This window comes from Gymnogyps californianus, unplaced genomic scaffold (assembly GCF_018139145.2).
Source record: "Gymnogyps californianus isolate 813 unplaced genomic scaffold, ASM1813914v2 HiC_scaffold_39, whole genome shotgun sequence".
NCBI lineage: Eukaryota > Metazoa > Chordata > Aves > Accipitriformes > Cathartidae > Gymnogyps > Gymnogyps californianus.
The window spans coordinates 78,927-92,664 of NW_026114279.1; the positions used below are offsets into that span (position 1 = coordinate 78,927).

Below are 13,738 nucleotides of genomic sequence, written 5' to 3' on the forward strand. Positions count from 1 at the left end.
AGGTTGTATTTCATCTGTTTTACCAAGGGCATATGTTAAATTTTGTTGTCCTAAGCCCATTTGTGTCATTTCTTGTGATAGTGTTTTGCAAATGGAATATGATAAATTGGGAAGTTCCCACTCTGGACATGCCGTTCCTTGTTGCTCTGTTTTTCCAATGGGATGGGGTGTTACAGGCTGCTCTGATTTCCATTGTGTAGCCTGCGTCTGCTCTACTTTGCCACTGGAATATGACAAATCCGGATGCTCAACCTCTGGTTGTGCTGTTCCTTGCTGTTCTGTTTTGCCAGTGAAATGCAGCAAGTCCTGATGTTCTGCTTCCACTTGAACAGTTTGTGGTTGCACTGTCTTGCCAGGGCAAGATGATAAATCTGGTTGTCCTAACCCAAGTTGTGTGGTTTCTTGTTGCTGTGTTTTATCAGTAGAATATGATAAATCTGAATGCTCCAACTCTTGTTTTGCCATTTCTTGTTGCTCTTTTTTACCAGAGGAATACAAGAAGTCTGGGAATTCCCCTTCCAGTGGGGCCCTATTTGGTTGCTCTGCTGTGCCATGAGAACTTGACAACATCAGCCATTCCAATTTCAGTCGTGCTGTTTCCTCTGGGTGTAATGCATAGCTTCCCCTCTCCTGTTTGAACTCCAGTTGTGCACTTCGTTTTTCTTCACTAACAGAAGAGGACAAATCAGGGTGCAGTACTTTGCCCATGGCATCTGAGATGTCTGGATGTTCAGACTCCAGTGGGGCAGCCCATGATTGCTTTGTTTTGACAAAAGAATGCAACAAATCATGTTCTTTCAACTGTGGCTGTGTTGTTTTATGAGTTTCTGCTGTGCCAACAGAGAATGACAAATCTACATATTCTGATTTTGCTTGGGAATTTTGCAGTCGTTCTGTTTTCCCCATAGAGCACTGCAGCTCAGGGTGTTCTGCCTGCATTCCTGCACTTTCCCATTGCTCTTCTTTGCCAAGAGATGATGAAAAATCACCTGGCTGTTCCAGCTCTGGTTGAACCTTTTCTTGTTGCTGTACTGTGCCAGTGGAATGCAATCGTGGCTGTGTTTTATCAATGGAATATGATAAATCAGGATGCTTCAGCTCTAGTTTTGCCATTTCTCTTTGCTCTGCTTTTCCATTATAAGATGATGCATCTGGAAGTCCTAGTTTCTCTTTTGTGGATTGTGGATACTCTGCTCTGCTGACAGATTGTCCCTCATCAGGGTATCCCAAGGCTGTGTGCTCCATCCCTTGCTGCCCCACTTTGTCAGCAGGGGATGCCAAGTCTGTGTGGCCCAGCTCCAGCTGGGCAGGTGGGAGTTGCTCTGTTTTGTCATGGACATACAACACATCCAGCTGTTCCAACCTCAGCTGGGTCGTTTCCTGCACTTTGTCAAGGGAACATGCTAGACCAGGGTATTCAGGTTTCAGCTGTGCAGTTTGCAGTCCTCCTGCTTTGAAAACAGAATAAGGCAAGTCAGGATGTCCCTGCCCTGGTTCTGCCATTTCTTTTTGTTCTGTCGTACCCACAGAATGGGCCAAATGTGGAATTTCCACGTCTGGCTGAACTGTTTTCTGTTCTGCTTTTCCAAAGGGGGAAGTTAAACCTGTTTGCTCTGATTCTTGTCGTACTCTTCGTCGTACCTCTGCTTTGTCCAGAGGATATATCACATCAGCATGTTCTGTCTCTGGTGGGGCCATTTCATCATCTGGCCTGTCAATGGAAAATGATAAATCTAGTTGTTCCAAGTCCTCTTGGGCATATTTTAATTGCTCTGTTTTGCCAGGAGAATATGATAACTTTTCTTTCTCTAACTGCTGGTTTGTGGTTTGCTGCTGCTTTTCTCTGTCAACAGAAATTTTTCTGTGTTTCTGATCCAACAGTACTACTTCTTGTTGGTTTGTCTCATCAGTGGAATGTGACAAATCAGGATGTTTCATTTCCCATGGTGCAATTTCCAGCTCATCTGCTTTGCCAAGGGAATATATCAAATCTAGATGTTTTGACTCTATTTGTGCAGTTGCTTGAGAAGCTCTTTTTCTGGCCACTTCAGGCAATTTTTGATGTTTTGGCTCAAACTCTTGAGTTGCTTGTTCTTTGGCTTTACCAAAGAAAAATGATAAATCTGGATATTTTGAATCCAATTGTGAAGTTTCTTGCTGGTTCTTTTGGCCATCAGAACATGACAAATTTGGGTATTTAGATTCCACTTCCATACTTTCATTTTGTGCTGCTTCACCCAGGGTTCCTGGTGAATCCAAATGTTCTGATTCTCGTGTTTCTCCCATGGAGTATGACAGCTCTGGATGTTCTGACTCCTGCTCTACAGTGTTGCCTGGTTTTGCTTCACCACTGTCACATGAAAAATCTGGATGTTCCATCACCAGTGGTGCAGTTTCCTGTTGCTTCAAACTAAATGGTAAGGTTGGATGTTCCAACTTTTCTTGTTGTTCAGCTTCATGAAAGGAACATGACAAATCTGGATATTCTGAACTCATTTCCATTTCCAGTGGAGCTTCTTTTCCACTGGAAGAAGGCAAAAATGTTTGCTCCAGCTCTGAACATACTATTTCTTGTTGCTCTGTTTTGCCAGTAAAATATGAAAGAAATGGTTGCTCTGATTTGTGTTGTGTCATTTTCTTCTGCATTTCTGTACTTACATAAAATGTCCATTCTGGATATGCTGGCTCCATTTGCATTTCTTTTTGTATTTGTTCACTGAAAGAATATGGCAAAGACGGATGCACTAACTCTGGTTGAGCTGTTTCTTGCTGTGCCAAATTCATTTGGTCTATGATGTCCTGTGGCTCTTCTTTCCCCCGGGTTTCTGACAAATCTGAATACTCCAGTTCCATTTGCATAGCTTTTTGTTGGGCTGTTTCCTGCTGTTCCAGCTCTCTTTGTACTATATCTTGTTGTTCCATTCTGCCAAAGGAATACGATATATCTGGCTGGGCCAAATCCAGCGGTGTGGCTTCCTGTTGCTGACTACCAGCAGTGGAATAGGAGGGAAGCAAATGCTCCTGCTCCAATTGTGCCATTTCCCGGGGCTTTGCTCTGTCAATCAAATGTGATGAGCCCAAAGATCCTGACTCCACTCTTTCTTGCATTACTTCTCCAGTGGTAAATGAGAAATCCCTATTTTCTGAAGCTAGTTGTACATTTTCATGTTGCTCTGCTTCACTAATGAAACATGATGGCTCTGGACCTTCTAAGTCTTTTTGTACAGCTTGTTGTGCTGTTTCTCCATGGGAATATGGCGAATCTGCTTGTTCCAACTTTGGTTGCAATATTTCCTGTTGTTCAGTTTTGCCAGTGGAATATGATGTATCCAGCTGTTCTACCCTCATCTGTGAGGTTTTATGTTGCTGTTCTTTTCCAGTAGAATATGACAAAACTGGATGCTCTGACTGCAGTTGAGTAGTTTCTCCTTGCACTCCCTTGGCACGGGAATACAGCTTACCTCCAGGTTGTGAATCCTGCTGTACAGGCTGTGGCTGTTCTCCTTTGTCACTAAAATATGACATAATAGAATTGTCCAAATCTACTTGTGCCAATTCTTGCTGCTTTGTTTTATTCATGGGATATGGTAAATCTGAATGTGCTGTTTCCAGATACCCAGTTTGCTGTGTCTCAGCTCTTCCAGTGGAATCAGACATATCTGGATGTACCAATTGGAGTTCTGTAGTGTTTTCTTTCTCTGCTTCTTCCATCAAACATGATAAATCTGAAGGTTCCAATGCAAGCTGTGCTGTTTCTTCTTGCTCTGCTTCTTCAGGGGAATAAGACTCTGGCTGTTCCAGTTCAAAAGGAACAGATTTTTGTTTTTCTGTTTCTTCCCTGGAAAATAAAAACTCCTGATGTTCTGTTTCCAGCTGTGCACTTTCCAATTCCTCCGTTTCTTCCCTGGAAAATAAAAACTCCTGATGTTCTGTTTCCAGCTGTGCACTTTCCAATTCCTCCGTTTCTTCCCTGGAAAAAGAAAAGTCTGGATGCTCCATCTCCAGCTGTGCACTCTCAAATTCTTCTGTTTTTTCCATGGAATATGAGAAATCTGGCTGCTCTGTCTCCAGGTGGGCACTCTCCAATTCCTCTGTTTCTTTCATGGAAAAAAGCAATTCAGGATATTCTGTCTCCAGTTGTGCACTCTCCGATTCCTCTGTTTCTTCTCTGGAATATGAGAAATCTGGACGCTCCATCTCCATTTGTGCACTCTCTGCTTGTTTGTTTTTTTCAATGGAAAAATCAGGGTGATCCAAATCTACTGCTTTATTTACAGCTGAAGTTTTCTGAGTTTCTTGTGTTTCTGTGCAAATAGGATATGAAATGCCAAAATATTTAGAATCTGTCTTTTCAGGAATAGGTGAATTTAGTTTAATACCTTGCTCCTCTGTTTCCTGAAGGGAGGAGGAAAAGTCTCGTTCGGACTCTGTTTGCTTCTCTAAGTGAACATTTTGTGTTTCTGGTGGTGGGGTCTTTTGACTCTCTTTTTTTTTTAGCAGAATGCAATAGACCTGAATGCTCAGTTTCTGACCATGCAGTTGTTGATGAGTGACATTCAGTTTCTTGCTTCTCTGTTTCATATACAGAATGTGGTAAAAGTACGTGTTCAGACTCAGATTTTGCAGTTTCTGATGACTGAGGAATATTCTCCTGTCTTGTTTCAGATAGAGTGGAATATTTGGATTTAGTTGATGGAGCACTAGGTAAGTAAGACTGAACTGCTGACTTCTGTGCTTCCCTCTCAGGATGTTCTGACATGGATGCTGTAGGCAAAATAGGTTGGGTACTTTGTCTATCTAATTCATTAACAAAATCTGCTGAAACAGACTGTAGTGCAGAATTGGGCTGAATTTCCTGCTCCATCAGTTCATCCAGAGGATCTGATGCTGTCAGCAGGGATTGGTCTGGTTTCTTGTTTGCAGTTTCAACTGAAGGAAGCAGCACTTGTTTCTCTGATTTATCATCAGATTCTAATGAAACGGATGTTGATTGCTCTGTTATTGCCGTTTTGGCCGCAGGTGAATAACTTTGCTGCTTCCTGGCTTCTTCAGGAGGGCAGGACTTCAGTGACTGTCCCGATACCTGATTTAGAGTCTCCAAAAGAGATTGCCTGTCTTTTCTTTCTTCACGCTGAAGAGTTGTTTCTGCACCAAAGCTTGAAAATCTGTTTGGTTTATCTTTCATTTTAACGGGTTTAACATTTTCAAATGAAACATCATCTTTATTAGTAAGCCGTTTTTCAAGAGGCATTGTTGGTGAAGAATAGCTTTGATTTGAATGTGCTGCGGGTTGCTGTCTTTGCTCCCTTCTTCTCTCTGATGGTGTTTCAAGATTTCTACTTCTTGCTTTCTGGAAAGGTTTTGGATGTGTTGCTTCTGAAAGTGAACTGAACTTCTGCAATCTTTCTTTTACTGATGCTTCAAGGAACTGTTCAGAATCTCCTGAAACTGAGCTACTTCTCTGGATTCTAGTTTTCTCTAGTGTTTCAGGGGCTGGCCCAGTCCCTCCAAAAATTGAGTTGAACAGCTGGATTCTAGCTTGTACTGGTCCTCCAAGGATCAGCCCTACTTTTCTCAGTCTGCTTTCTCTAAATATTGATATTATTGTAGCACGTTTTACTGGCTCTTCTGCAATGGTCTCTAGATCTTCTTTGTCATCCAACATTTCCTCATCTGTATCATCTTGTGCTTCCATCTGTTCAACGTTTAACACTGAGCCCTGCACCTCTCCTAGAACAGTTCTTGGTTCTTGCCTCTGCATTCCAGAAGAGTCACGTTTTTTATTGCCCTGGCCTCCCTTCAGATTTGTAGGCATCAGCACCCTATTTGAAGATTTACTCTTCCTTTTCCGAACAATCTTACCTTCATCCATACTAAAGATAACTTTTCCTGGAGGAGAACCTACTGGTGAACTTTCCATACTGTAAAGATCAGAAGTTGTACTAGTTTCTGACACCCAGGGAGTAGAACATCTGCTTGAGCTGGTTTCCCAGGTTATCCCACTATCTTCACTTTGAACTGTTACCATAGAAAAGGAAGGGTTAGTCATGATGTACTGCAGCTTGGGTTTCACATCTTCACTTTGGATAAGATCTTTTAAACTAAAAAAAAAAAAAAAAAAGAAAAAAGCCATAAAATCACACAACAAATCAAATTATTGCAGTGAAATCTAAATTTTTGCATTATAGCAAAAATACTTTTCAAAGTTGTAAAAATACTGCATATGCATAAATTTTGAAACACAAACATAAGCAAAGTCATATTTCATCTGACAAACATATTTTAGATAAATTTTTATAAAGCTGCATGTTGCAAGATTAGTTCAATGAAGGGGAGGTGTTTAAATGCTCTTGACAATGCAGGAAAAACAGTCTTTGATCTGACCTTGTTTTGCCAGTGTGAGATTGAGCTGATTCTGGGGCTATTCTCCAGTACCTGGTTATCTCACAGTAATTTAAACCTTGCACTAAACACTTATAAGATACTGTCAGTGTTTTATTAGCACCCACACTTGCTTTGTCTAAGTGTAAATGATTATACAATGCTCAAAGGAGTAGAGAATCTATCTGCTAGTTTGTTACTGTCTTCTCATATGTTTCATCCTCTAAGCGCTCTACATATTTAACAAAGTAATTTAGAATACATTCAACAATAAAAATATACTGAGCCCTCCCTGAATGAAATAACAATGTTTTATAAAGCTAACTTTAAACCTTATGATGATATGCAATCAGTATGTGTTGTGGCTTAACCCCAGCCAGCAGCTAAGCACTATGCAGCCACTCCCTCACTCCCCCCACCCGCTCCCAGTGGGATGGGGAGGAGAATCAGGAAAAAAAGGAAAACTTGTGGGTTGAGATAAGAACAGTTTAATAGCTAAAGTAAAATATAATACTAACAATAATAATGAAATATAATAATAATGAAAAGGAATATAACAAAAAAGGAAGGGGGGGGAGAAAAAAAAAAAAAGTGATGCACAATGCAATTGCTCACCACCTGCTGACTGATGCTCGAGCAGCAATCATCTGCCCCTCCCAGCCAACTCCCCCCTGCTGGACTGGAGACCGTGCCTAGCAGGACAGCTTGGACTAAAACCCACAATTCAGTGCAAGACTGACAGTGCAATATTAAATAATCATCATGTCTTAGCCAAAAATCCCCAAACAAAAACCAAAAACCCAGCATGTACAGCTGTTTATCTGTACTACAGCCTAGGTGTAGTACTCTCTAGCAAGGCTAGCTCTATAAAGTAAGATTTATAGGTCAGCAGAAAAGACAAAGCAAACAAATCTATACCAACTTTGCTGCTAGCTTTTCCTTTGCCAGTTTCATGGCTTGGCATTAGGTTGACTTGGGCATAGCAAAAAGTAAAATAAAAAAATCAATAGCATTAGTACTGAGGAAGCTTTCAGGGCTTGAGTCCACAATAACAGATGCCTAATCTTTTTTTTAGATTTTTCAACTTCTCAATAGCCCTCATATTTTTTACCTATTTTTCTGCACTACCTGGTGTTAAATAAAACCCCATGCAGAATAGAGCAGCACTCCCACTTCAGCTGATATTAATGAATAAGAATGGGCTGCCCTGGCCCTGCCTATGCAAAAAGCTTGAATTATTCAAGTCATTGTCTCATATCCAAAGTTGTGGTCACAGTCCATATTCCTCTACAGTGCAATGAGCTGGGGCTTTATATTTTTAAGACCAGAATGAAAGACACAGAAATCAGGCATTTTCTCCCAGTATACTTCCAAATGCTGCCCTAGTTTTGTATACAATTTGTACACTGCACAGTAGTAGCTGAAAGACCTTTCTCTAGTCAGAGGAAGCGTCTGCCATTGCAAAAAGACATTCGCAATGTTTCAGCTCCATAAATGCAGGTATGAAACCACTGACATCCAGGGACAAAAGCCAGTGCTGCCTTTTTTTCCACATAGACATTTCACACCCAATCCTGTTGGCACATGTGCTGTCAGTCTGTTATTTCCATGCTAGGACACTGGCTCAAACATTTTATAATTCTTGAAGACGCTGACAATCTTTTTATGCTTCCTGTCATAATAGCTCAAAAACAGATTTTTCTTATCACCTCCTTCTGCTTCTCACAGTCCTCTGCTTCTCACTACAACTTCCATTCTGCATCTGCTGGGATTTCAGGTTTCTAGTCCAGCCCAGCAGGCTGGGCACATGTTCCCTTATGTATCTTACTGGGGAAGAGTTTTCACCTCCCCAGCTGCTGGAGCAGTTGTGTTCAGACATGCTGAGTGAGGTCTGTCCATCTGTACTACACCACCATCATTGCAGAGAAGCATAGCCAGCCCATCAGCTTTCTAAAATCCTCCAGAGCCTCCCTTCATCCTCTTCACATCAGACCTTGTCACTCCTGGTATCAACAAAATTTGTTGCTGTTTGCTGCATGACACCTCGCAAGCTGAAAACAACCCAGATAAAATGACTGAGATGTCAAGCTGTGGCAATGGCCTGCACTGAAAAGATCTCTCATCCCCTAAAGGCTCCTACCTGAACCCTGCAGACACAGGGCAGGGGGTAAAAAAATTGGTATTGGCCAACTTGCCTTCCCAGTTGAAGGAAATATTTTCTTTTTCTGTGTTTGTGTTTTTGTTCTGTACATTCCTGTAGTTTTTGCCTTTACCATGCTGCTCCTTTTCCCCTACAGTGATCAGTATGCTCAGTGAGGTCTCTGCCTATTGCTCTGCATTTCCTAGGGCTATAGCTCATCCATCTCCTTCTTCAGGGTAAGAGAATTAGGAGCTACAGAAAGTCACTATTTTAAACCTAGCCTTTCACTTGTTAACCTGCTGATAACTTCCTTCGGTGTTAATGATGCCCCTTCTGGCAACACAGTGGCTCATGCATCTGTCCAAATTCAAATGAATAATTATCTAAAAGCAATAAGACAGCTACTCGCTTTCTGCTACAAAGCTGATTTTTATTAAGAGTTGCTGGGAGCCAGGAGTTGGGCCAGTCTCAGACATTTTGTTCCATCCCTGCCCTGATGCTTGCAAATGCCCGAGAAACGACACAACCCACTGCGGTGCTGGTATCTTTTCCAGACGTCAGATTGTGGCATGGCCTGGTGGCGTTGCCAGCTGCAGCTTCAGGAGCTGCTTGAGAAACCGCAGCACCTTCGTGCCCCAGAGGTCTGCATTGCTCTTGCATTTTGGATTCTCCACCATACAGGTTGTGGAAGGAGCACAGGTATTGAACAAACACTTCGGTCTGGGTGGGAGACTTCCTTTACACGGTGATTTAATCACTTTGTTGAGACCTAATAGGGAACTTCTCAAAGTCTGAATGTTATTTCAGATCCAAACTGCAATTTAGAGCTTTATCAAGGACTCAGTTAATATTATATAAAAGGCTGAAGAGAAACAAAACAAGAAGGGTTATATGGGTGAAAAGCCAATCGATTTAACCTTCCTCCACACCCTTTGACAGAAAACAAAAATCACAGGAACCTGAGCGCTCAGTGCAGTTACCTTATCTGTGCCAAAACCAAAATTTTACATCTCCATTAGCCTTAATTAACTAATCAAATGGAGTTAAATATACTCAGTTACCACTGAGCACAGCTGTTAAAAGCCTCTCTGTTAGACTCTGACCTCTCTTATTAGTAAGACTGTTAAGGATAGAGATAGACTCTGCAATTCTTAATATAACTGAGAGCTAAAGGGAATGATTGCTGTGATTTAATTAAATGGTGAGATGCAATGCCCAAGTTTGCATTGTGGAGGCTGCCAGCTAGAAGCAAGACCCAGCTGCAGGGAGCTACTAACAGGCACCTGTGGAGAAGCCATCCTCTCAGCACAAGCAGTAAATAACTGTGAGGCTACATGTATTTCCCTCCCTTTAAGGGAAAAGTTAGCCATTCCCACTTATGTTTTACAATTTGAGTGTTATTATTAGCCATTGCATTATTAGCAGATTGCATTAAAAAATATCCAATCAGTTGTGTTTTAACTGTCTGCAGTGAGTAGCTCCACTCCACTGACTTCAGCTTGTTTTCTCGTAGGATTGCAGCTACACCCATGTACAAGTAGCATTTATAGTCACGTAACCCCTCTCTCTGCCAGTATGGGACTGAAGAGTCAACATCTCCCTTGGGAGAAAAGCAGCATTACACACCGGGGGTGTCCTCCCACTTCTTTGGAAAACTAGCTCTCTATTTCCACTGCAAGGAAGTTTTCCTACGGTCCTGGGCTACATTCCCATTTGAATTTCGTTCCCACAGCACTCAGGGTGGGTTAGGCTGCACAGAGTCCCCTCACCTCTCTTCTGCCATCTTACTCTCTTCCAGTGGCCATCAGCAAAGTTAGAAAGTGCTTTGAACTGTGATATACTCGGAGAGGTTTGTAAACACAGGATGGCTCCACAGCACTTACATTTTAGGAACTATATGACCCAAATTTTTTAAAAATGTGGTTTCTGAAAATACTTTAAATTGTCAACATTAATGTTTTTGGTTCTTCCTACAGTATCCACCCAAAACTGATAGGCTTTACTCAAGACAAAGAAGAAATCTTGCGACCTGATATGTGCAGGTAGACTCTCAGGCCTCACGGTCTCTTTTTGAAACCAACAGCATTGGCATGGCCAGAGGAGTCTGTAAACGTGGATCGAATTGCAGACTCCTCCACATCCTGCACAGGACCAGTGCCATGCACTGGGCACTGGGCCATTGTCTCTCTTGTTATTTTCCTGACAGTAGGAATGCAATATTAGGACAACAAACAGCTTCTGTGCAAGAGTTATTAAGAAAAAAAAATCAAAGTGATAAAATATTCCTCATTCCACCCAAAAAATCAGCCACACAAATCCTGACCGGCAGTGGTGAGTGCATGGAACAAGTTTTTCCTTTTTGGGGAAGAAGAGACTGAAGAGGGAGGGACAAGTGGGAAGGAAGAAAGGGCAGTAAAAAGGAACAAATTTCAATGCACCGTTATATTCTTTGACCATTTTCTCCCTGACAGGCAAATCTGCAGAGCATTTAAGATCAATATGTGACAAAGAGTCAGCCAGAAAGGGAGGAGCAGAGGGAGATGCCACTTGAGCTGGCATGCCAGAGAATCTTTAAATAGAAAAGCTTTCAGGGAACTCAGGGTGGGCGCTTAATGCACAAAACTTAATTACAGCCATACTCATCTGAAACACACACACACACACACACACACACCCCCGACACCTTCCCACACTTTTTATCTGCGGCAATCGGGAAAGGGAAGGGAGGAAAAGGCACTAAACCCAGTGCTGAGTCCCAATCCTGGCATCCCCCCCGGGGCTGGTGCTGTGAGACAAAGGTGCCAGCTTCCCCTGAGGCTGCGAGTCCCTGGGGGAGGCAGTACCTGTTAGTCAGCTCCTCCGCTTCCTCTGGGTCCACAGCTGCCTCCTCCTCTTCTTCTTCATCCTCTATGAAGGACGAGGTCTCAGATGCCCTGTCACACTCAGTGCCATGGTACCCCTCCATGCCCTTCTCAGCTTGGGCCATTGCTGGTGATTTTTACCCCCAACCCTGTCCTCCCCAAGGTTGCCTGAAGCAACTGTCATCCCCAGCAGCTCTCACTTCTGACTCAGGGCAGTCTTTAAATAGAAGGCAGTGAAGTTACAGCACCGAGTTGCTGCCAGTCGTACCCTGGGTCCTAGGGTGCCAGGACACATGGCAAAACCTGACAGCCATCTGTCCGGGCTGCTCGAGCCCTTCGCCTGCCCATCACTGCTGCCAAGGTATTTTTACAACAAAGACAGCGGAGCAGGGCAGGGACAGGGAGGAAGGAGCTGGGGCCCCGGCAGACCTTCCCAAACTAGTTCTAATGAATTCAGGGTGGACAGCACACATGAAGCAGAAGGAGAGTTTTCTTGTGCCCCCACAAAAAGGTGCATTTAGCATGTTCAAAAGCAAGTTCCAACCCTGAGCCCACTGGGAGACTCAAAGTGCCTCAAGGAGAGACTTATTTGAGCGAGAGAGGTCAAATACAATTACTAGCGGATGAGCCTAGGACATGAGCCTTTAATAATTAATACCATACTGTAGGAGGTATCAGATGCACTGTAGTTTTTAAAAACACACAGGGAATATATTTGAACCCCCAAATTTGTCGATGTGTTAAATCACAGGACATTTCAAATTTCTTCTTCCAGTGGACTTGAACCAATTTTAATTTAAATCAAAGACAAACTATGTAGGGTTTAGGTTAAGCCATGTTTGCCCTTTATTATTCTGCATTTCACACAAAATGCAGTGCTTTTCACAGACAAAATGGGAATATGTACTGGCCAAAGTAATGAATTTTTTAAAAAATTTTTTTAAAGAAAGAGAGAAGCACCAAAACTCTGATTCTAAATAAAGAACTTCCAAAATATTTCAGGTATAAAACATTGTATAACTTTTTAATAATTTTTTTCTTCAAATAAATAGCTGGTTATAAATCAATCAGCAAACTCTTCCTGGTGTTATAAGTACAGAAACACCCAAGCAGGTATTTCTGAATACAAGCTCTCTCTGCAATGCTAAATTAAAATTCTACCGACAAATTCACTTTAAGTAAAATATTTCCTAAACGGCATGTACAGATAAAACCTGTCTGCTCTCCTGACCTACCCACTGAGGTACACAATTTACAAGGTCAAAACATAATTTCTCAAAGAATTGTACTTGAAACAGATACTAAGCTTAAACTCCAGATTTTATCATGAGCACAAAGACAGTGTACACAGCACAATGAAAATTTTTAAGGTAGAGGACTTAGCATTCTTTACACATGGAAGAGAAGAGCATTACAGTCTTGTAGAAATGCTTATATACTAAGCATACGCATATTGCACAAGTTTTGATTCAGTCTTCAACACAGCAAGAGGAAGGTAAGTACCCTTTTACTAGTATCCCTTCAAATTATTTCCAGACCTAGTGCTCTCCCTTCTGTACTTCTCACCACTTAATTTGACCTGTAAGCTGACCAGAATAGCATATTCTTTCATGTTCTTCCTACAAGCATCATACTCTGTATAATCAATGAGAGAAAGATTTATATTAAAACACAAAAGGATTAGAGAAAACAAGAACAAAATAGAGATAACAAAAACAAACACTACAAAATATACATGAGATTCCCCATAGCATGAAGAGTCCATTAGATCAAGACTGACATTCTCTGATGGACTTAAATTTAACACCAAATATACTGTGAATTGAGTCCAGTGACCTAAATTCAAGTAAAGTATTGGTTCCAAATAAGCAATTGGGATGGTATTCACAAACACTAACTTCAGGTTATCTGCAAATCCTGTTATATCCTTTTATTATGGTTGCCTATTTCTCCCAAATAACCATGTCACCCTTCAATTTGAGTCTTTAAATTGGTTTATATTGAATTCTTTGTAAGGGATTTCTTAAAAACAACCTCTCATACTGTCAGAATGCCTGTTGTGGTTTAACCCCAGTCAGCAGCCAAGCACCACACAGCCGCTCCCTCACTCCCCATTCCCCCTGCTCCCAGTGGGATGGGGAGGAGAATCAGGAAAGAAGGTAGAACTCGTGAGTTGAGATAAGAATAGTTTAATAACTAAAGTAAAATATAATACTAACAATAATAATAATGAAATATAATAATAATAATAATAGTAATGAAAAGGAATATAACAAAAAAAGAAGAGGGAAAAAAAAGGAAAAAAAACCAGTGATGCACAATGCAATTGCTCACCACCCGCTGACTGATGCCAGAG

General features: G+C 41.7%; 1 protein-coding gene across 1 annotated transcript in view; it reads right to left on the reverse strand.

The window, feature by feature from the left end:
- The window catches only part of LOC127028688 (cardiomyopathy-associated protein 5-like), a 45,144-nt gene extending 33,658 nt beyond the window's left edge, over positions 1 to 11,486 (reverse strand). Inside the window, 3 exon segments of the mRNA XM_050914389.1 lie at positions 486 to 4,494; positions 4,496 to 6,101; positions 11,365 to 11,486. Coding sequence (XP_050770346.1) covers positions 486 to 4,494; positions 4,496 to 6,101; positions 11,365 to 11,486 — 5,737 coding nt within the window.
- Positions 11,487 to 13,738: the final 2,252 nt, after the last annotated feature.